A 23169-nucleotide genomic window follows, 5' to 3' on the forward strand; every position below is an offset into this window, starting at 1 on the left:
GCTACTTGGATTTGCAGAACTCAAAACACTAGTAGAAAAATAATTTTTGCAAATGGAATGGACTTGAGAAAGTGTGCAAATGGATTTTTCAAGACTCACAAACTGGCATAGTTAAAGAATTTTCAGATTAGAACACAACGGTACAATCCATTTGATCTCGCCTATCACAGATTTAGAGTTATGACATCCCGAAAAGGGGTACCGATCAATCTGTACTTCTTGACACTAGTAAAACTTTACAAATTGCAAATGGAATCATGTTCGAAAACTGATCAAACAGATTTGTCATAAGTTCAAAATTGAAACATAACAAGTCTTTGACCTCTAGAATACAATGCAAAAGGAATTTTCTCATTTCGGTCAACAGGGTCAAAGTTATAACAAGTCAAATAGGGCCTCCCAGAATTTTAAACAATATACATCAGCATGACAACAATAAACAACCAACTTTGAGGGAATCAAAACCTAATCAAAACATGTCGAAACAATTTGAAAATAGAAACATAAGTTCTCTGATGTGGATATTAAACACTCCCAAAGCAGTGAGTCATGAAACATTATTGGGTGCAAGATATTCAGATGCAAACTAGGCCTCCTGTCGTTGTTTGACACTTAGGCAAAAATGTAGATTTGGATATTGCTCAAAACGAAACTTTACAGAATAACTCGGAATGACAATTTATCTTTATGGGACGCGTGGATATACTGAATGCAAAGTGTTAGAAACATTAAACACCTATTAGGCCTCAAACGAACATCCAGATAAACATACATTAAAAAGCACTTATAGAGCTTGATTTTTAGAATGGTACTCAAAATCAGGGCTTCAATTTTGAGTCCCAACATGTGACTTGCTTATACTCTTCTCATTGGTGCAAAGTGCTTAAATATTATGTAGTGCACAGGGTCAATTAAGATTAATATTAATAATTTTTTATTTTTTTATAACAAGAATGTATCACCAATCAAAAAGTAGATTTAAAAATTCTTATCCTCCAAAAATATTTTAAAATTCTTTAAAAAAATAATAATAATCAACTATAATGTTCATGTCCATAGAATTTAAATTCTTTATCTTGATTGGCTAATTGACTTGTGAAATATGAAAAGACGCACCTATACGGCAGGAACTATTCGAAGGTCGGTACATACAAGTGACCTTATGAAACTACCCTACTCGCTCGAAACACCCACGAGATTTCTCACATATATTAGCTGTAGGGGCCAAATCCAACTTCAATAAAACCTTTTTGACCGCACCTGGAGGCATCCCTCTATCTTAGGTCACTGATTCTTCCTCTTTTTTCTTTTAGGTCTACTGAATCGGTGATATTTTCTTTCCTTTTCCCTTAGATCCACAACGTGCTCAGCCTAGGTGATAACAGATCACAATTTTAAGGATTGATTTCTGAGGTCTCTTTGCTTCCTTGGTAGAGAATAGGAGGAGCTACAGTGGACACTCAGTTGGGCATGCTACGAATCTTATCAGGTAAGATGATTTTTCTGAGTCGGGCATGCTACGAATCTTATCTGCAGAAATGGGTTGGACTGTTTCAGTTTCTTTGTTAGCATATACATTCATTTATCTATGTTTGTCTGATCATTTTATTATGGCTATCTGAATAATATTTTTCGAAGTTTTCCGTTAACTGGCCTCGTGTGAGTGTAATGGAGAACCAAGTTGGTCACCCATGTTTTCGAATAAAAGAAGAAGCCTTCTTTTGGACACTGGTAGTGAATCTTTAACTGAAAACTTATTGATTTCCTAGTTGATGGGTCTGTACCTAGTCCTGGGTGTAGAGGGAATCATGTTGGTCGACAAGTTTTTCTCGTGGGTATTGCTGTTGAGTTTTAAATCCAGAGCCTTTAAGCCTATATGTGACAAGTTTATTCCAGGTTTTTCGAGGCCTAGCTGCCCCGGGTGATTTATATTTTAATCTTGCCGTACAAAGAGTCGCTATGTGCCATTGGAAAGTAGATATATCATACGCTTACTTCATGGCATTCTTGATGTCAAAACTAATTTTTCGGGTTGTGAATCGAAAGTGTGCTGTTCATATTGACTTATTTTGTGGGTTGGACTGAATGCCTTTTAATTTCTGGTTCTTGATGCGTCAGAACATCCGCATAGAAAAAAATGGCAGGAATAGTGTAGTTCAGTTTAGGTCTATGCACAATGCACATATATAGAAGTATACAAATGAAATTTTTACTTTTCTACTCTTGGGTCCTCCAAATACAAAGAATCCTTTACCTTTATACTCTTGGATCCTCGAAGTACGAAGTTCTGAACAAAACTTCAAGGTAATAGGAAAATACTCCTGACGCCTGAGAATTTTGGTTCTCTGCCTGGACGGTGCCTTCGGCTATATTGTGTTGCAGGGTCTTCAACATGCTTTTTCAAGGGTTGCTTATTTTAAGCCAACCCATTTTCTGTCTAGACTTTGTTTTTTCTGTTTTGATTTTTTTCGCTTCATGGCTGGGATTGATTTTTCCTTCGTCCGTTGAGATTGTACTTGCACTGTGTTCCAGGCCCTTTGATTCTTTTTGGACTTTTGTGGATGTTAATATATTTTCTTTCTTTTCTAGCGAGAATCTGATATTTGAGATTGATAGTGCCTAATTAATTTATTGAGTGCCTTTTACTTGTTTTAATCTACTGCAGACTATTGATAGTAGCTTTCTCCAAGAATGTGATTCAAATTTGTCATTCTTTTGATTGTCCACTATCTACATCAGTATTCTAAGTTCTTTAATTGGAACCACATTGCTCTTTACCTGTGCAGGATTAGTTCGTTCTAAGTCATTTTTAAATTATAAATATAATGCTAAAATGCTAGTGTAGTGGCGTTAGGCTGATGGTTGGGTTGTTGGGGTTTCCAAAGTGGACTGATTTATACAAGTAAATTGGTTTCTGAGCAATTTGTGCATGTGTTTGTTTGCGTATTTATTTATTTACTGTGATGTATGTTGTACATTTGCATTGGGGTACTTAGAATTCCAGATTGCTATGCCGCTCGATTGAATATTGTTCAAGCTGTAGGCCAGCAATTAGAACTTTGCTCGGTAGCCCCTGCAAAAAAATGAAAACCTCTGTTGGCAGAGAAAGGATTGAGGTTCCTGATGCAGGTCTTCTCGTGTTTATGTATTTGTAATTGGTTCCACCCTGTTATATGCAGTTTAACTTTTAAGTCATACATCTGAGGATTGACTTATAACTGCTCAACTGGGGGGTCAAAAATCAGATTGTTTTTAATGGAAAGCTGAAGCTCTTTCAAAAACTTCAAAATTTTGAGGTTATTGAAGGTTGGTTTATATTAATATTATGCACCAATCTCGGCTGAGCTTTTAGTTGACTCACTCTGACTTAATGACTTCATGTTTTATGATCTGAAGTCCAAGTTGTATAATTATTGTATTGAGGATCTCTACTACAGTCTGCAAATTCTTAAGCATAGGCTGCTTAGATGGCGAGTTGCTGCTTTGTCAGTAGATTTGTGCTTATTCAAATAATGAATGATTTCTTTCTAGTTTTGTCAGGACTAGGGAATACAGACAATGATAACTTTGGGATATTAAATAAGAACTTTCATTCTAGTAACTAGAATTTTCACCTGGAATTGAAGTCAATATTTTCCATAATTCTATCTGAACTGAACCAAGTGGGTTCCATTTCATGCAAACCAAACAAAGTTTTGCATATATTCATATGAGACAAAATAAACCTCCCAAATAGAGCTTTCAGATGCCCCATTGGGATTTCCTTTCTAAAATCTGAAGGTTTGGCTTAGGTGGTCAGGGTTTCACCAAGTTGTTTTAAACAGATTTGGTAATGGATGGGTTCACGTGTACTATAATTATAAATTTGCACATTTCTTTTACAGAATATTGGCATAGGAATATGCCCTTTTGCAATGGGTGAATGCTTATAAAACTGAAGCTCTGAGCATTTATAGATTAATAACTCTTTGTCTGTGGTTTGTGTGTTGTTGGTACCTTAAAAGTTGCTTTTTAGGATTTGCTGGAATTAGTAAAGTTTTAATTTACTCTTTCATTTTGATTTTAAAAAACATCTGATTTTTGCAACATGTCCTTCTGCTGTATCTTTTTTTGCTTGGGTATATCCAGGGACATAGTGGAGCCTCTGCATCTGGCTCAGGTACGTCTTAGATGTACCTGGGGCAAATGTACAGGTCGGTGTGTTGCCTTGGATTCACCTACGTCATATCTGTCATGGGATCTGAACTCTGAACAAACTGGTTTGGGTATGGAAGGGCATCGGGGTGTACCCGGTATTGCAACATAAAAATGTAACTACAGTTTTTCATTCCTATATGTCAAAATGTGCAATAAGACTATTGGATTCTACCGAAAGGATGTTATTTATTTCTCAGATAGACCATTTTGCTTGCATTTGTATGGAGCTTCTTAGCTTATCCTGTGGTAGCTGCAGAAACTGAATTGAACCAGAGTAAAAGCCTTACCGCTTTCGAACTGATTGACCAAATGCTGCAAGATGACAATGCAATTCAATGAATGCTGACAGTGTATGATAGTACCTATGAAACTAATGAATAATAATGTTAACATTTGATCTGGAAAAAATAAGTTTAGTATTTACTATTAGTATTAATATATCAAGGGGACGCATCAAGCACGGTAAAGCTACTGACAAATTGAGTATTGCAGTGTTATCTTCTTAGTTTTAAAATAAGACTGAATTGGACCAGTGCAAGATCTACACCAAATATGATTCCTTTTTACACATTCGCAATGTTTAACTTTCTCCCATTTTTATGGACTCAAAAACATGCGGTTAAAAAATGATGCCTGCGTAAAATGCAGGTTAAAATGTGTTTTTGATTTTCACATTTTTTTGCTATAAACTATGTGTTTTCTATCTTGATGTGTCAATTTTAATTTAATATATTTTGTAATTGAATTTTACAAAAAAAAGTGTCCTTAATAAATTTTAATTTTGAATACTTTTTAAGTTGCCTAGATGAAAATTTTGGGCTTGCTGAGTACTTTCTGAGTTGGAGTCCGCGAACTATGGCTTTATCTATATTTGTTGAACAGAGCAAACTGATCATGTCATTACCTGTGCCTGCTCATACCGGAAGCAAACTATGATTTTAAGTGTTGTGAGTTGGTAAATGGGTCAGTCTCCACTTAGGTTGACTAATGAAAGCTAATAAATTCAGTAGGTATGGAGGTATTGCACAGTCTATCTAGTAATGGAAATGAGAAACCATTTTTGGTGAAATGTATTGTATACTGTACTCTTTTAGTTTTTGATTTATTACTGTCTACCATGTCAACCATGCGAGCTTTACTTTTAACTGTTTGATACACATCTGTCGTGTCCATGATTTAACGACAATTGAGCTTCTGAGAAGAATCTCTCATTTATAATGCACCATTTGATTTCCAAATTTTAGTATCACTTTTCTACATCAAGCTTTACTTCATTTGGGATACTCATCTGGGGAGTCTTGAGGATGTCAGTTCGCTGTGATATTTCATATCGAGTGTGTGTTGCTATATTTTGTGCGTCATCTATATATAGGGTATTGCAATCTGCAGTGTGCAATTTTATGATAACTTTGTTATATTGATACTTACAACCATCTAGGCTCGCTGGCAGCAAAGCGTAGCTAGATTTGTTATTGAACTCAAGTTGATTCAATTTTGTTGCATTGCAAAGAGGTATTAGCACAAAGTTAGGATTTGACGTATTATATGTACTTCAGCAACTGCAATAGATATGGAGAGTTATAATGAGATGTTAGATAGCCAGTTAAAGCTGTGCTGGTTATTAGTGGGCAAGATGAGCATAGGATTGCTCTCTGGAAAATATCCAGTATCGATTTTCTTAATAATTTATGTTTTACTTTATATACTCGTTAAAGTCTGTAAAAATCAATGATTATTTTGTGTACCTTATTGAAATATGGAGAACATTCTTTAAGGGACAGATTTGTGTCTCCTGGAAATCTTGTGTTGCGTGTTCTGTAGGCTTAAGGCTCTCTGCACAAGAGGAAATTTCTTTTGAAAGTGGCATAATAGGTGAGCTTCTGTTGCCTGATAAAAATGGTGCAAATGCAATCAAGATATCAAAAATCTTATGGCTCGCTTAATTATAAGTACAGTTAACACTTATTTTTATGAGTGCTCAGCTGCTTAGCATAATGTCTAGAGGTGAAGCACAGAAAATTCTAAAAAGATAGGCTTTCTTGTCTAATGGGCTAGCAATTTATGATTGAGAGTCCTGATGGGCACTTTCCTTTTTACACAAAGTTAATTGAATGTGTTGACTTGAGGTAGAGAGCAAGAGAGGGAGGGTCATTTCTATTACGAGGTAATTGGTAAATACTTGCTTGTTAATAACAGAGACCGAAAGGTCAATTCATACAAAAGAATGAGACGATGTTTCCTTAGGAAACGATCGTAAAGAATAGAAACATTCTATTCTAGAGAAAGCAAAAAACGAAAGCAAACTAAAGCTAAAGATATTTACAGGATAACCATTAACATACCCTATTATTGTAATACCCTCCCATAATGGTTAATCTTTCTAACACACCAGGCTGTCCTCGGAATTTGACAAACTTATCATGACCAAGAGGCTTGGTGAGAATGTCTGCAGTTTGATCTGTGGTAGGAACATACTGCAGATCTATAGTCCTGTCTTCAACCAGCTGTCGTATGTAATGACAATGAACATCCACATGCTTGGTTCGTTCATGGAAGACTGGATTCCGTGCTAACTTGATAACGCCTTCGTTATCAACAAACAGAGTAGTCGGTCCTGCTGGTGACATCTGCATATCCCCAAGAATCCGACGAAGCCAGACAGCTTCACATCCTGCCTTAACAGTCCCTCTGTATTCAGCCTCTGTAGAAGAGAGAGAAACTGCCTGTTGCTTCTTGCTGGTCCACGTGACTTCATCGGATCACAAACTGAACACATATCCAGATGTTGACTTTTTATCATCAACAGAGCCTGCCCAATCTGAATTTGTGAACCCACTGAGTTTAGGATTAGAACTCCAAGAATACAGAAGTCCATAATCAAAAGTGCCCTTCACATAACGAAGCACACGCTTTGCTGCTATCCAATGATCAGCCTTAGGAGCTGTCATAAAGTGTGAAATATAGCTGACTGCGAAGCTGATATCAGGCCTAGTAGCAGATAGGTAGATGAGGCTGCCTACTAGTTGCCTATACATAGTATCATCAACGGAAGGAGAATCAGACTTGGCTGATAACTTGAGACTTTTCTCCATAGGTGTAGATGCAGGTTTGCAATCCTGCATTCGAAATTTGTCTAACAAGGCCTTGGCATATTTGGACTGAGAGATGAATATACCAGAAGACTGTTGCCAAACTTCAACACCTAAGCAATAATGCATGAGCCCAAGGTCAATCATATCAAAAGACTGGCATAAGTGTTGTTTGATTCCCTGAATCAAAGATGCCGAACTGCCAGTGATGATCAGATCATCCACATAGATAACCAGAAGGATGATGTCACTGTCAGTAGTTTTGATGTACAGATTTGAGTCTGAAGAACTCCTCTTGAAGCCTTGATCACTGAGGTACGTATTAATCTTGATGTACCATGCCCGAGGGGCCTGCTTCAAACCATAGATAGCTTTTACCAATTTGAGAACTTGATGGTCTTTACCATAGTTGGAAAACTCGCCAAATGCAAAAACTCGCCCAGCCCCCCAAAAGTTTAATCGGGAAAAACTCGGCGATTTAAAAAAAAACTCGGGAACCTAAAAAACCGCTGAAATTTAATTAAAAATACATTTATTTTGCAAAATTTAATGAGAAGATGAATTTAATAAGTTAATTAAAGACATACAAAAGAAAGAAACAAAGTTTAGATATATATAAATGCATAATGCGTACAAAATTGCATTCTCATGCAGAATGCTCATGGTAGGAAGCAAAATAGTAAATTACTAAATAGTTTCAATTTGTCAAACTAGAAGTAAATACTGAAAGTCTAAATACATCAATACAATGTCAATCACATCTTCCTCTTTCCACTTGCACTAGCAGGAAAGCGAGGGGGTCTAGTCCTAGAAGAAGTGCCCCGCATTGGGATAGGGTGTGAGCTGCATGACTGTGAACTCTGTGGCTGTGCCCCCTCGCTCGATGTCCCTACTGACTGGCTCGGCGTCCTAGAAGAGGATGCATCTCCTCCTAATGGTAATGCCTGATCCTCGCCTGAATCATCATCATCCTCGTCCTCATCCTCAATGTCATCCATAGTGAACTGAAAATCAGTGTTAGCCTCCCCCTCCATGGCCTGCCTCTCCAAATCAGCGATCTCATCTGGCGTAAACAATGGACTTGGCTCCTGTGCTGTCCAATCAGAATAAGGATCTATCTCATCTAGATCAAGCGGACCAGGTAGTTCTAAGAGCTGTGCCTTTTTTATGCGCAACTTAAGATTATAGTGCACATAAACAAGATCATTAAGCCGTTTTTGAGTCATTTTGTTTCTTTTCTTTGTATGGATGGACTCAAATAAGCTCCAATTGCGCTCACAATGGGATGAGCTACAAGGTTGGGATAGGACTCTGAGAGCAAATTTCCTTAAATTGGGGGTATTGCCACCCCAACTTGCCCACCAAGCATCTGCAAAACAAAATTAAAAAAGTTATAAAGCAATAAAAAAAAAAATCAGAAGCACAACTTATCAATTAGCAAAAGTTTTAAAGTTTGATGCTTTACCTGGTGCTTGAGTAGATCTTGCTCTCTTTGTTAGCATAGAAGAGAACAAAGGACCCCTTGATTCCACATAGATTTGTTCTTCGGTCACAATAAGGTCTCTCTCCTCTTCACTTGATATCATTCTCTCAATGCATTTAGAGAGACCTTCCATGACCTCTCCATTAGAATCTGAGTAGGAATCATCAGCCCTAAAACAAATAGAAAATGATATCAAGTCTTACTACACAACCTTAAAAAGTAAAGTAAAATAAAGACTTATTAAAATTCCAACTTCAAGGACAATCAATTATCATAGTACCTGAATTTGGGATTGAGGAAGTAGCCTGCTGCATGAATAGGTTGGTGGAGCATATTGTTCCACCTCCTATCAATTATTTCCCAAATGGGGTCAAATCTGAGACTGTCCCCGTGATTGTAACTTCTAACAGCCTCTTTCGCCCTATCCATGGCCTCATAAAGACTTCCCATTGGGGATTGCTGCCCATCACATGTGCGCAAGACTAGAACCAGGGGCAGAGACATCTACATTTGAAATTTGAAAAATACAAATTAGTTAATAACATAGTAAGTTATGAATTGATAATGAAACTTGAATAAACTAAAAATATAATGAAGTTACCTCCACAATCTCCTTAGCCTTTGCAAAAAAGCTATCATCAAAGACTACTCGTGCCACAACCTCTCCTTCGGGCTTCTTTGAGTAAGGTGAAGCAACCCAATCAGCGCACACAAACATTTGCTTCAAAGCCAATATGTGGTCAAGAATACTTTGCAACGTCAAGAAGACCGTTGCAAACCTTGTCATTGCAGGTCTCATCAAATCTTTTCCTTTAGTGGCTTTTCTCATCAAACTGAGAACCCATGGGTGATTATAGATATATTTCGTGACTCGCCTAGCATCTTCCACAACTAGACTCACCCAATCAAGTTTTCCTATGTCCTCCAAAAGAAGGTCAAGGACATGTGTTGCACAAGGTGACCAAAAAAGTGTGGGATGCCTCTCTTGGAGGATTCTACCTTAAAAGATTAGCAAAAAATCAATAATCAGTAACAAACTTTCCATATTTAGTATTTACAAATTACATCAAATCTAAATTGAATAATACCATAGCATTACATTCATGATTCATATTGATTCAAATATAAAAAATTAAATCTACCTGCTGCCACATATGCTGCTGCATTATCTGTGATTATTTGCACCACATTCTCTATTCCCACCTCCATGACAACATTCTCCAACATTAAAGCCAATGTGGCTGCATTTTTCACTTTGTTGGAAGCATCGACAGATTTCCAAAACACCACATCATCTTTGCAAGCAATCAAGAAGTTAATAATGGTTCTACTTCTTCCATCTATCCACCCATCAGATAAAATGGTGCAGCCATACTTTTTCCACTCTTTCTTTTGGTCTTCTATCAACAATGTTGCCCTACCAACCGCTTTGTCAAGCAACCTACAAAATTTAGGTATAATATTAAATAAAGTGTAAGTGTTAGTAAAAAATTAGGAAATAAGTTATAACAATTAAGATTTAAAATATAACAATGAACTAAAGTGAATCACAATTATTTACAATTACTAAATAGTAAAATACTAACCTTCCACTCATATCCTTGCGATTAGGTGGCTTGTACCCTTTGCCTGATATTGTCATTGCATTCACCATATTGACCCAATGGGGACTATCAGCGGCATTCATTGAGATATTGTTGAAAAATCAAAAATCAACTGCTGCAATATCAGTTTGCTCATGCACCTCCTTAAACCATGCAGTGCCCTCTAATGAATGGCTGTGCTCCAAGTGTGTACTTGGGCACAAAATAACCACCTATCCCTGATGGGGATCTGGATGGTGATGATGAAGAAGTAGGAGATGTAGAAGAAGTGGAATCGGTAAAAGAGAAATTTTGTTTGCGGATCCGTGGGCCACGAAGAGATCTTCGTATATTCTCAAGTGCTTCTTCTTCCTCTTGCATATCAAAAGGAGCTCCTTCAGATTTAGCTATGGCTGCCTTCATAGATAATTTTGCCCTCTCTCTATTCAATTTTTTCTCTTCAGCAGCTGCAAGTAGGGCATGGATGAATCTTTTTTCTTCATCAGTTACCTTGAGACAAGGATTTGAGTCATGTTTCTTTATGCCTGCAAGGTGGTATTTGAGGTGGTTTATGCCTCCAGAAATAATTCTCTCACAGGGAATGCATATCACCTTCCCAATATCATTTGGACTTGGAGCTTCATAGGCATACTGCCATGCTTTATCTATTGCATTTTTAGGCCGAGTGCCTATATATCCAGATGGGCATGGTGTTTGTGGCCACTCTTCTTGCGGATTTGTCATGTGTTCTTAATGCTTGTCCGCTGCCCTACACATAAATAATTAAATTTATAGAAAAACGAATAAACAAAGTTAGAACTTAGAGTTAGAACTTAGAAGCTAGAAGTTTAGAACAACTAGGGTTTCAACTTTCAAATGATTTGAAATCATTTACAAACAACAACAAAAACAATAAAAGCTTTGCTTAAAACTATAAAAAGTTTTCAAACAATGATAAGATGAACATACCTAGAAAGAAATTTCTCTTCTAAATTCGGTTAGAATCCTCCAAAATCCACTCCAATTTGCCTTTAATCACTTGCAATCAGCTAAAACCTTCTTTGCTCCATAGAAATGAAAGAAACAATGCAAAAAACAATGCATTTTGACCTATTTAGGCGTCATTGGCCGCGGGTTCCCTGAACTGCGAGTTTTTTTACATAACTCGCCATGTTTTTTACTAAAACTCGCTGATTACTCGGCGAGTTTTTGGACTCACGCCGAGTTTTTTGGCAGGCGAGTTTTTGGGCGATTTACTCACCGTCCCAAAATACTCGCAAGTCTTCCATCTATGGTCTTTACTAACAACCTTGAAACCAGGAGGTTGCGTCATGTAGACCTCTTCATGGAGATCACCATTCAGGAAAGCACTCTTTACGTCCATCTGATGGACCTTCCAGCCAAACTGTGCTGCCATGGCTAGGACTAATTTGATGGTGCTCATCTTTGCAGTAGGAGCAAAGGTCTCCTCATAATCAATGCCCTGACGCTGAGAAAAACCCTTTGCCGCTAAACGAGCTTTGTACTTATCCAAAGTACCATCTGATTTGTATTTGATTTTGTAGACCCATTTGCAGCTAATGGGTTTCTTCCTTGGGGGAAGATCAGAAAGGACCCAAGTGTTGTTCTTTAACAGGCTTTGGTGTTCAGATTGCATGGCCTGTTCCCACTCTGGAATTCCTTTAGCCTCTGAATATGTTTGAGGTTCAAACACACTGTGAATGTTGGCCATAAGAGCAAAGTTAACAGAATCTGTAGTTTTGCTCTTTTTTCGAGCAGTTCTCCCATCAATGAGCTCATCATCATGAAGATCAGCAAGTGTCTTAGCCCACCACTTAGGCCGGAGAGGAGAATGACCAACAATAGTACTAGGAGATGCTTGATCAGCAGGATCCTCATCAGAAGAATCTGGATCAAACTCAGGTGAAGCATCTTCAAAACGAGGTGATCCTGCAGGAGAAGCCGGAGGTGTCTGTATAGGTATCACTGGCAGGACTGGAGTTGTAGGAGCTACTGGAGCCCTCCCATCAGGTGGACCTAATGGAAGCCGAACTCCCAAATCATAAACTTGCATAGGCTGGTCTGCTGGATCAGGAACAGGAGAAACAGGCATGAATGGTCCTCGCTGCTCATCAAAGACTACATCGCGGCTGTATATGAGACGAGATGTCTCAACATCAAGAAGGCGGTAGGCTTTGTGAAGACTGCTATATCCAGCAAGCATAAGTTTCTGACTCTTGGCATCTAACTTGGTGCGTGAAGCATCAGGGATCCAAACAAAAGCAAGAGAGCCAAAAACCTTCAGGTGACTGATTCTGGGCTTGCGACCTGACCAGGCCTCTTCCGGAGTTTTACCTTTGACCGCCACTGTGGGTGACCGGTTCAACAGATAAACTGCAGTGTTAACTGCTTCTGCCCAAAAACGCTTCGGAACATGTTTGTGTTCGAGCATGGAACGAGCCATCTCGGTGATTGTCCTGTTCTGACGTTCAACTACACTGTTCTGTTGTGGCGTTTGGGGTGTGGTGAATTGGCGTTGGATGCCATGTGTATCCAAGAAGCTGGAGAAAACATTAGAACAGAATCCCCCCCCCATTGTTTGATCTAAGAGTAATAATAGATTTTTCAAACTCTTTTTCAACTAAGGGTTTAAACTTCTGAAATACAGTAAATGCATTGGATTTCTTTTTAAGGAAATACACCCACATTTTTCTACTGAAATCATCTACAAACAACAGAAAATACCTGTACCCAAGAATAGGAGTGGCCATAGGGCCGCAGATATCAGCATGAACAAGCTGAAGTACTTGAGAAGCTCGCCAAGAATCGCCATTGGGGAAAGGTGTGCGATGTTGCTTCCCAGCTTGACATGCATCACAAACTCCAAGGTGTTGGGTTTGAATCTTTGGCAAACTATGAACAAAGTCATCCCGAGCAAGTTGTGAGAGATAATGCACATTTAAGTGCCCATATCGCTGATGCCAAAGTGTGCTGATGGAAGATCGCCAAGTAGCCATAGCTAAGTCCTGAGAATTACCAGAATCAGTAAGTCTGAAAAGACCATGATCCTCAAGACCAACTGCAATAGTAGACTTAGTCGCCTGATCAGTGATGGTGCACTGATGTGAACTGAAGGTGACTGCCAAGTGTGGAGAATGTCGCAGCAACTGACTGACCGAGAGTAGATTTAGTTCCATCCCTGGAACGTAGTACACATTAAGGAATATGAGCTTCCTCCCAACAGACTGAATTTGAATGTTGCCTTTACCAACAACCGTGTACTCTTCTCCACCACCAAAGATAACAGAATCTGAATAAGGCTGGTAGTCAGTAAACCAGTCTCTGCGGTGAGTGAAATGTCGAGAGGCACCTGAATCAATGTACCAGGCAGATGACTGCACATGATCTGCGGGTCTTTTAGCCATGAAGGTGTAAAAGGCAGATTTCGCCTGCTCAGTGTGCTCTGCACTGTTCGCTTTGGGTTGCGAACCTGATTACTTAGACTGGGCAGCTAAGCGTTTCCGACATGCAACCTTCATGTGACCATACTTGTGGCAGTAGTTGCATTGAATGTTCTTCTTTTTGGTACCATCGGATGCTGGAGCAGAAGACTTCTGCTGAGATGGTTGCTGAAACTTGCTTTTATCCTTTTGAAAGGATTTCGCAGCAAAGGCTTGCTCAGTGGAGGTGGAACTGGAGCTGCTACCGAACTGTTGTTTCCACCGATCTTGCTGAAGCAGCAAGGTGCAGAGATCGGTGAACTTTAGATCAACACCAGTAGATGTGATGTTGAGAGTCTTGATAAAATGTTCATAGGAATTTGGTAAACTCCGAAGAGTGATTACCACAATATCCTCTTCGTCCATCTTGCGATCGATGGCAAGTAACTAATCACGGATTTCCTGAATCCGATTCAGGTGTGCCTGGAGCGAGGTGCGCTCATCCATGACAATAGAAAACAGAGTGTTTTTCAGAAAGAAGGCTCTGCTTTTGTCGGAAGTCTCATGAAGACCTTTGAGATGTGTCCAGATTTCGGCAGCTGTCTTGCCGGATGGAATCTGAGAAAGCTGGTCATCAGCTATGGATAGTTTGAGAAGCATTACTGCTTCTCGATTATTCAGATCCCATGTATCTTGATCAATACTCGGAGAAGTGGGACGCTGCCTAACACCCAAAACAAGTTGATCGGTGTTTCGATATTCGAAGATTGCGATGATGCGCTGCTTCCAGGTTCCATAATTGCAACCATTGAATTTGGAATTATACTCGAGCAGAATATTTGTCAGAGATGCCATGGCACGTTTTCCAATGAAAAATTGTGAAAATCTGTGAAGGCACGTTCTTTGAGGCAAAAATACGGAAGACCCAGAAGAATCAGAGAATGACCCAGAAGAGAGCTCGAAAAACCCAGAAGGAATCTACTGTCGTTTTATGAATTTGTTGGCTCAAAAATTGAGGCACAAAAATCAAGGCACCCAGAAAAACGGACGACAACCCAATTGAGTTCTCGAAAAACCCACAAAGAATGTGCGAACAAAATATTTTTTTGACCCCAAAAATTAGGGTTTCGAAAAAAAGGCCCTAGCTGAAAAAAGCTTGAAAAAACTTCAGATTTCTTGATAAAAAATGGTCGAATCTGCTCCCCAAAGCACGATGACGGACTGAGACGGCTAAGAGCATGAAGATTTGATACAGAAACATGCAGATTTTCACCCCAAAAACGCGAGTCTGCTAGTCGCGCGGCTGTTAGAAATGATCTCAAAAAAAAGGTCTTAGATAAAGATCTGAACCAAAACTGTTGATTCCTCGTCTTTGGTAGGAAGTACAAGCCCCTGCAACTACAACATGAGCCTCCAAATCGCGCGGGTGCAGGCTGAAGACGCGAAAATGGAGTGAAAAAAAAACGCGAGTTGCAGAGGATGTTAGGCAAAAGAAATCGCGATTTTCAGATACCAGCTGAGAATGGTACAAAACCACCACGATTTTCATGCAATTTGTAGACCCGAGTTCAGAATTTCTCTAGACAGAAAAACCTAGGCGGGTTTTTGGAGAAAATAGCTGCAATAATTTTGAAAAAATTTAAACAAATAATTTCAAGAAGAAATTATAAATTTTAACAAAAAAATTTAAGCATTTAGCTCTGATACCATATTACGAGGTAATTGGTAAATACTTGCTTGTTAATAACAGAGACCGAAAGGTCAATTTATACAAAAGAATGAGACGATGTTTCCTTAGGAAACGATCGTAAAGAATAGAAACATTCTATTCCAGAGAAAGCAAAAAACGAAAGCAAACTAAAGCTAAAGATATTTACAAGATAACCATTAACTAATAATAGACGTCTTATCTATTATTGTAATAATTTCCTTGCATTTTGATGTATATACTTAATGAGAACTCGTTTTGAGAGAAGAATGCATTTGTATAAATAGATTCGTTAAGTCATCCCTAATTCAAATGGATGTACTAATCTGGCTTGGAGATTCAAGATTATGCGTGACATTGATGAATTTAATCTGGGGACAAAGCTAAATCAGAATTAATGATTGCCAGCGACAAATGGCACTGAGTTTTAACCTTAATTATGTGGCTTATATGTTCTATGATGGTCACTATATCAACACATCTTGAGAATCATTTTCTTACATTTTTATGTATATATGTAATGTGAACTCGTTTTGAGAGAAGAATGGATTTGTAGAAAATTTATAAATAGATTACTGAAGTCATCCCTAATTCAAATGGATATACTAATCTTGCTTGGAGATTCAAGATTATGCGTGACTTTGATGAATTGAATCTGGGGACGAAGCAAAATTGCAACTAATGATTGCCAACAACAAATGGTACAAAGTTTTAACCTTAATTATGTGGCACATATGTTCTATGGTGGTCACTATATCAACACATCTCAAGCCTCAGCCCCACTTTTTGATGAGAAGCTTAGGATTATTCTAAAGTCATCTTATCTAACACAATAGATATAGTTGAGACAATTTGGTCTTCAATGTTTATCATTTGCAGGGAGAGGGTATTTCTCCTGCAATTATGCATAATACTCAGGTCATCTGGATTGCCAGGCCTCTGGCCTGGGTTGCTTAGTTCATATCCTTAAGTCGAGAAGTTCTCTGCATCCAATATTTGAGTTTCAAAGTGTCCTAATAAGCCTTCAATCTCATCAAATCAAAAGAAAAAGGTCATATTTTATTCATTGGAAGCTTAGTCTCTGGGTGCATGCACCCTGCCCTGTATCCAGATTCTGGTGCTGGTGTGTTTTGATGTGCCTATTTCTCCCTGTGGAAGAAAGAGGTCATATTTTATTCATTGGAAGCTTGGTCACTGGGTTCTTGCACCCTGCCTTGTATCCAGATTCTGTTCTGTCCGGATGCAGATTCTGGTGCTGGTGCATTTTGATGTGCCTATTTCTCCCTGTGGGTGCATGTGCATCTGGATGCACCTACAGGGAGAAAACATATAAATGGTATTAAAAGCATGCTTTCAAAAATGCTCTATTCATCAACAAACATGATGTATATATAGCAGGTGACAGTTATAGCAAGATCTAACCTAGAAAGCTGTTTAAAACCTGTGATATCCTTTGTAAATGTTGTGTTGGTCGATCAAATAAAACCGCTAACCAAAATTATGTATTTAAATCTGCAGAAAATCTATAACCATGTGAAGCTTTTGTTGTAGGATATCTGTAAAACTGATTTAAGCCCAACAAGAATTGTAAATATGTCCTGAAGTTTTCTCCACATTACACTGATTGAACATTTCTATGAGGTCGGTAGTGAAAATTAGAACTATTTAAATGCATACAAGCTTTCTGCTATAGACAAGGCTACACGCACTCTTTCAATGGAATTGTGAACATACTTTTTGTATTTATAGTTGTAGCAGTAAAGTTCTTTGTATTTATACTTATGTGATTGTAATGATTCTCTGATTTTCATTGGAGTGGTGTACAGTCATATACGATACGGCTTATTTGAATATTTGTGAACTATCAATTGGCATTTAATATTTATCTTTTACATTGATCAGTGATGAAGAATGATACTATCAAATGATTTAATAATGTATATTTCTTTAATTTTAGTATATATAAATTTATAATACACACACCCACACCTAAACACATCCAAACTCCCCCCAAATCACATATCCACGTATTGGGTTCTTGTACCTGCATCCGGATTTTAACTGGGAAGAATATAATGATGCATATACCATGGTATTCTTGCAATCAGCAAGCAGTAAGTTTAACATGGTTTGACATACTTATCAGCTTAGAAGTACGATTGTCTGCATTACTGATGGTGGATCATTTTGTTTCATATTGGTATCTGATTGGCTTCCAAGAAAGTGTTTGAGAAAATGAAATATATGATAATTTCATCAGATTCTGAAAGTTGTTAATGGCTGGAGTTGTAATAAGTAGAAGGGAAATTATTTTTGGCCTCGTTGCAGGTTATCTGTTAGTCATGTTCGCTATCTGTTTAAACGCGCTTAACCATTTTTTGCTGCCAACAATAAATGAATTCTCTTGTTATGTGATGATTCTGAGGGCGTATCCCTGGACCTAAAGAGAGGGTACAACTAGGGCTGATGGGCCCTAAGAAATCCAACAATTATGGAAGTGTCAATACTTTTAAGTAGATCTGCCAAGGAATGAGATCTTTGCACATGTTAGCTTTTCGGAAAAAAATGCACTAACTGTATGTGATTGGGTTAATGTATTTCTATATGATATTCCCTGTCATAGTTATACTTTGTGCTTCTTATTAAAGGAGGTGCAGCTATGTGTCATGAATAAGGAGTAATGAGATCTTGTTTTCATGTTGTTACTGTTAGGTTTATTCTCTATATTGATTTCAAGATGACAGAACCATCAAAAGTTCTTCACATTCGTAATGTCGGACCTGAAATATCTGAGGTAATTCTTTCTGCAAATGGTTATTATTATTTTTTTTTCCTGACAGATTGTCTGTAGAGTCATTTTTCAGTACCTGTTTATATTCATGGTTGTGAGATCTGCAGGCAGACTTGTATAAACTGGTAGAAACTCTTGGTACTGTAACCAAGCTTGTGATATTGCGTGCAAAGAATCAGGTCAGGACTTGAATAGAGAACTTATTCTAGCAAACCTTTAGATTTCTTTTTGTGTTGAATTAACTACTTTTGTAATGCTTTTTAGGCAAACAACATTGACAATTTATGTTTCTCTTGTAGGCTCTCATGCAAATGCGTGATATTACTTCTGCAGTGAGTGTTTTAGAACATTACTCAACAATTCAACCAAGCATAAGGTATTGTGCATGGATAGTTGTGCAATTTAGACTTACGTTTGGCAAAATACTTTTCTTATTTCGTCTAATCTAACAATGGGATTATTCACAGAGGTAGGAATGTCTACATCCAGTTCTCATCTCATCAGGAATTGACAACAGCAGAGTATTCAGGGCAGACACGGCGCAGTGGAGACCAGGTATGCGTTAGTACATATTTTTTCAAATTGATGCTGCTTTGAGTTAAAGTGGAATAGGTTTGGCTTTCAAATATCAAATAGATGTCTTTTGTGCACTACCTTACTAAATCTCTTTTCTCACGCATTCCTTTCTGCTTTTCTCTATGTATGTCTTCTTTCTCCTGTCTTTGCTATGCTGGATTGGTGATGGCCATTCTCAGGATTCACAGCCCAACCGAATCCTCTTAGTTACTATTCATCACCTGCTCTATCCCATCACAGTGGAAGTGCTGCATCAAGTTTTTTCCCCTCTTGGTTTTGTCGAGAAGATCGTCATATTTCAGAAGTCTGGTCAGCTTCTTCGAGTCTTCTAAACATCCAATTCTAATTTCTTTCTTTCCATGGTGCTGTATAGTCTCAGAGTGTTGGTTGCTTTTTCTCTTTCTATTCTATGTTTTACTCTTTTAGAATATATGGATCATTATACTTCACCCTATGCTTCTGGAGCACAAAAATAAATATCATGAACAGATTAGACACATGTCGGTGAACTTATCATACAATATGGTATTGTACGTTAAATTAACGTATTGTGAATCTGGGAGTGATTTCAATTTGGCAATGGTTAGAGTTGATATTTTAATTGTCTGTATGCAGGTTTGCAAGCTTTTATCCAGTATTCTTCAAGACAAAGTGCCATTCAAGCTATGAAAAATCTGCAGGTATGTTACTGCTAGGATATATGTACATTTATATGGTTAGTTGTCTCATCTTTGAGGAGCTGGTGTAATTCATATAGTTAGTTTTCTTAACCTTGTTTGTTGAGGTTTGGTTTAGATTGAGTCATCTTGGCATATTTTTGCAGAATCGTAATATCTATGATGGATGTTGCCAGTTAGAGATTCAGTTCTCAAAGTATGGCTGCTCAATATTACCAACTTTTACCTTTGTTTTAGACTTTTAGTCATTAGCATTTTAAGATTGTCTTTCGGTTTTGCCTGATAATGTAAATCTTTTTTTTTGCTAGTCTTACTGAGTTACAAGTGAACTACAATAATGAAAGAACTAGGTAATTATTTGCATTGCACCAGTTAAGCTCTTAGTTTTTCCTTTATCTCATAATGTATAATCTTTGGTGCTATGCTTATCCTTAATTATCTTTAAGTTGAATAAGTTTTGGCAGGGACTTCACAAACCCCGCATTGCCTTCAGAGCAGAAGAATCGGATGCCAACCCAGGTGATACTTAACCTACATTTAATGCGAATGTAAAGTTAAAATGGTCCTACTGTAACTTGGCCTACATTTAATGTGAATGTAAAGTTTAAAATTTCCTAATGTAACTTAATCTGGTTTTTTCTGAGTTGCATCTTTTTGTATATTAAATAAACAGTCTTTTGGTGACGTGGGAGGCATGTATGGCATACAACCAGGTGGGTATGGTACACAACCATTTGTTCTAAGCTTGAATATTTACCATTTGAGGAATTTATGGTCTAAACTACGTTTTATAATGATGCGTTCTCTCTTGAGAAAATTTACAGTTTCACTCCATCATATGGTTGCACCAGCGATGGGACTAAATTCTGTACAGGTTTGCTAATCAGCTTGAGCTATCGTTGCATTCATTGAAAATTATTCTAAGTTGTAGGGCTATGCATCACATGGAACAGATAATGAAATGTCAAGGAAATTATATATCTATAATCTCTGAATTCTGACCTATCTAATTTGACACATTCTGATAAATTTTTTCACTACCTCTTCCCTGTAATAGATGCCTACTGCCAGTGGAGCTGCTATAATGGAAGCCTTTGGTGGTGTCTTACCACGAGGAGTCACTGGTAACAATGATAGATGCACGATTCTAGTTGCCAACTTAAACCCAGAGGTCCTGTTTTCAGAGCCTTTTTAAAATTGTGCTCTCTGCTTTTCCACATTGATTTTCTCTAATTGTTTACTGACAGAAATGCTGACTGCACTTATTGAATTTCTGAAATGTTTTTAGCTTGACAATTATGAATTGAGTACTCAAGCTGATATTATGACTTATTTCAGAAAATAGATGAAGACAAACTTTTCAACTTGTTCTCCATTTATGGTAATATATTGCGCATTAAATTGCTCCGAAACAAACCCGATCATGCACTGATTCAAATGGCAGATGGTTTTCAGGCAGAATTAGCTGTCCACTTCTTGAAGGTATACTCTTTGGTTTCTCAAATGATTTTAACTCCAGTATAACTGTTTTTATTTATTACAACTGATATTTAACAATGTGAACTGTCACCCAGGGAGCTTTGCTTTTTGGAAAACATTTGGAAGTGAACTTTTCTAAGCATGCACAAATACATCCATCTACAGATTCAACTGATTACTCAGGTTCTAAACTGAATCGTTTTAACCGCAATCTGGCAAAGAACTACCGGTACTGTTGTGCTCCAACAAAAATGATTCATGTTTCTAGCCTACCTGCTGATGTGACAGAAGTTGAAGTTGTGTCTCATTTGGAAGAACATGGAAATATAATTAACAGCAGACTTTTTGAGGCTAATGGTAAGAAGCAGGCACTGATACTTTTTGAAAATGAAGAACAAGCTACAGAAGCACTTGTTTGCAAACACGCCAGTACCATTGATCACTCAACAATTAGATTATCATTTTCTCAGCTTCAGTCCATTTCAGCAACTTGACTGAAAGTTGACATGTTAGCTGTGAAATTTTATCTCCCATATGTATGTAGGTTGCGATTGAGCTGCACTGTTGGTTTTTTTCTTGATTTGATGTTTGCACTTTTTTGATGTTTCCAACTTAAAGATGAGCTGAGCCAATGAATCACTTTCTATCACATGCTTCGAGTAACTATTGTGATCATGTTTGACATTACTCTGGACGTCTATCAGATGCCACAAAACAAAGCAGAACAATTATTAAGTGTTATTAAGAATCATCTTTTCATTTTAGTCTGATTAAGGGTTCACCTGGATGTCGGTGATTGGGTGGATTGGGTTGTGAACTTGAGTATCCCTCTATTACCAAGATCCCAGGTCTTTTCCTACCGATAGTTACCCCATAGCATCAAATTGGCGATATATGGCACTTTGTGATTTTGATGCCTTGTGCTATTGAAGGTCCAATTATATATCTAGGGAGTGCTATTATGGCATTTTAAAATTTAACTATTATGGCATTTTAAAATTTAATTATGACAAAAAAAATGCAATGCAATTATTGAGATATTGTCAATTTTTGCTGTTTATGGATTCTTTGTGGTTGGTCATGCAAGTTCCTTGAGTACAATTTAAAGAAGTGTTTGATTCCTTGGAGAGCCTTGAATTTTGTTAATTTTTTGATGTACATTCTTTATTAAGCTTGTTTTTGTTATTCCAAATGTATTATTTGTTCTTGTGAGACTTTGCCTCTTGTTGGCCTTCAGAATTTGGTGGGTTTTCTCTAGCCATCTCTGAAACTTGAAATTCAGTAGTTATTTCTCCCACGCCCTAGACTTTGATGGAAGATAGGTGTAATATTTTAATGTCTTCCATTTTTAACATAATTTATTGGGTTGCATTATAAAAAAATATTCTAGTATTCTGATGACTTCATTATGGAGCAATGACTAATTTATTTTTGCCCCAAGTCAATTTTAAAATTTCATGTTAGATGATCTCATTGCCTTGTATTGCAATTTTTTGGTCTGTGCTGTAATATAGAAGAAAAGGCTTTATGACATTTATTTTGCGTGGGATTTTTCTTTCCATTTTTTATCTTTGCAAATTACTGCCATGAGCTTAAGTCAGCAGATTCTTCTCTAGCCTTGGTTTATATGAATTGGGTTAGTGTGAGATTGATTTGAGATTGATTGATGCACTTGTCTTAATTTTCTAGTAGAAGCTTCACTTACATCAATCTTATTGTCTTATCTAGTACTTTAAGTGTGAGACTTTCACTGGAGTTGTATGATTCTAGAATCAAAATCTTATCTTGCCTATTTGTATATTGTGTCCATATGGCCTAATGCATTGATGAATCCTTGCCATATTTTTGTTGCATTTTAATGGGATTCAGAATTTTAAGGAATGTTTCTTGTTCAAGATTTAAGCTTTTACGAAGGATTTATCAATCGACAACTAGACTAATGCCATTATCTGTTTCCTTCAAGAGTAATATTTTGCTGAAATTTTAGTGAGATATGTTTCAGATGCATGCATTTGAAGATTAGTTTTCTTAAATATTACTGTCAACTGGAGCTGTATGCATTTTTATTAGAATCTTGTTTCATTCCAACTCTGCTAATGCAACCTAGCCTAGAGATGTCATAAAATTAAACTAGGTTTTTGAATGG

The 23169-nt window shown here is 37.4% G+C and overlaps 2 protein-coding genes across 5 annotated transcripts; one reads left to right on the plus strand and one right to left on the minus strand.

The window, feature by feature from the left end:
• Positions 1 to 1238: 1238 nt before the first annotated feature.
• On the plus strand, positions 1239 to 22070 carry PTB3 (polypyrimidine tract-binding protein 3). Of its 4 annotated transcripts, none has more exons than XM_089795419.1 (15): positions 1239 to 1489; positions 18213 to 18294; positions 18399 to 18470; positions 18591 to 18667; positions 18759 to 18846; positions 19047 to 19176; positions 19483 to 19547; positions 19691 to 19740; positions 19853 to 19894; positions 20000 to 20063; positions 20218 to 20257; positions 20369 to 20418; positions 20602 to 20715; positions 20883 to 21026; positions 21119 to 22070. In XM_089795419.1, the coding sequence occupies exons 2-15, from the start codon at positions 18238 to 18240 to the stop codon at positions 21515 to 21517; spliced, it is 1392 nt and encodes a 463-aa protein (XP_089651545.1). In that variant the 5' UTR covers positions 1239 to 1489; positions 18213 to 18237; the 3' UTR covers positions 21518 to 22070. The 4 variants fall into 4 exon arrangements, with proteins under 4 accessions (XP_089651545.1, XP_089651547.1, XP_089651548.1 ...); XM_089795421.1 differs by having other exon boundaries at positions 20009 to 20063; XM_089795420.1 differs by lacking the exon at positions 1239 to 1489 and adding an exon at positions 1510 to 1531 and having other exon boundaries at positions 18211 to 18294.
• LOC149544845 (uncharacterized) lies at positions 7878 to 9703 on the minus strand. Its single transcript, XM_089795423.1, has 4 exons — positions 9371 to 9703; positions 9050 to 9273; positions 8752 to 8939; positions 7878 to 8655 (listed from the first exon to the last, which is right to left on the minus strand). Exons 1-4 carry the CDS (start codon positions 9596 to 9598, stop codon positions 8042 to 8044), a joined length of 1254 nt encoding a protein of 417 aa, XP_089651549.1. The 5' UTR covers positions 9599 to 9703; the 3' UTR covers positions 7878 to 8041.
• Positions 22071 to 23169: the final 1099 nt, after the last annotated feature.

The sequence above is a fragment of the Cupressus sempervirens genome, chromosome 8 (genome assembly GCF_028749045.1).
Source record: "Cupressus sempervirens isolate cs-2001-9-10 chromosome 8, ASM2874904v1, whole genome shotgun sequence".
In the NCBI taxonomy this organism is placed as follows: Eukaryota; Viridiplantae; Streptophyta; class Pinopsida; order Cupressales; family Cupressaceae; genus Cupressus; species Cupressus sempervirens.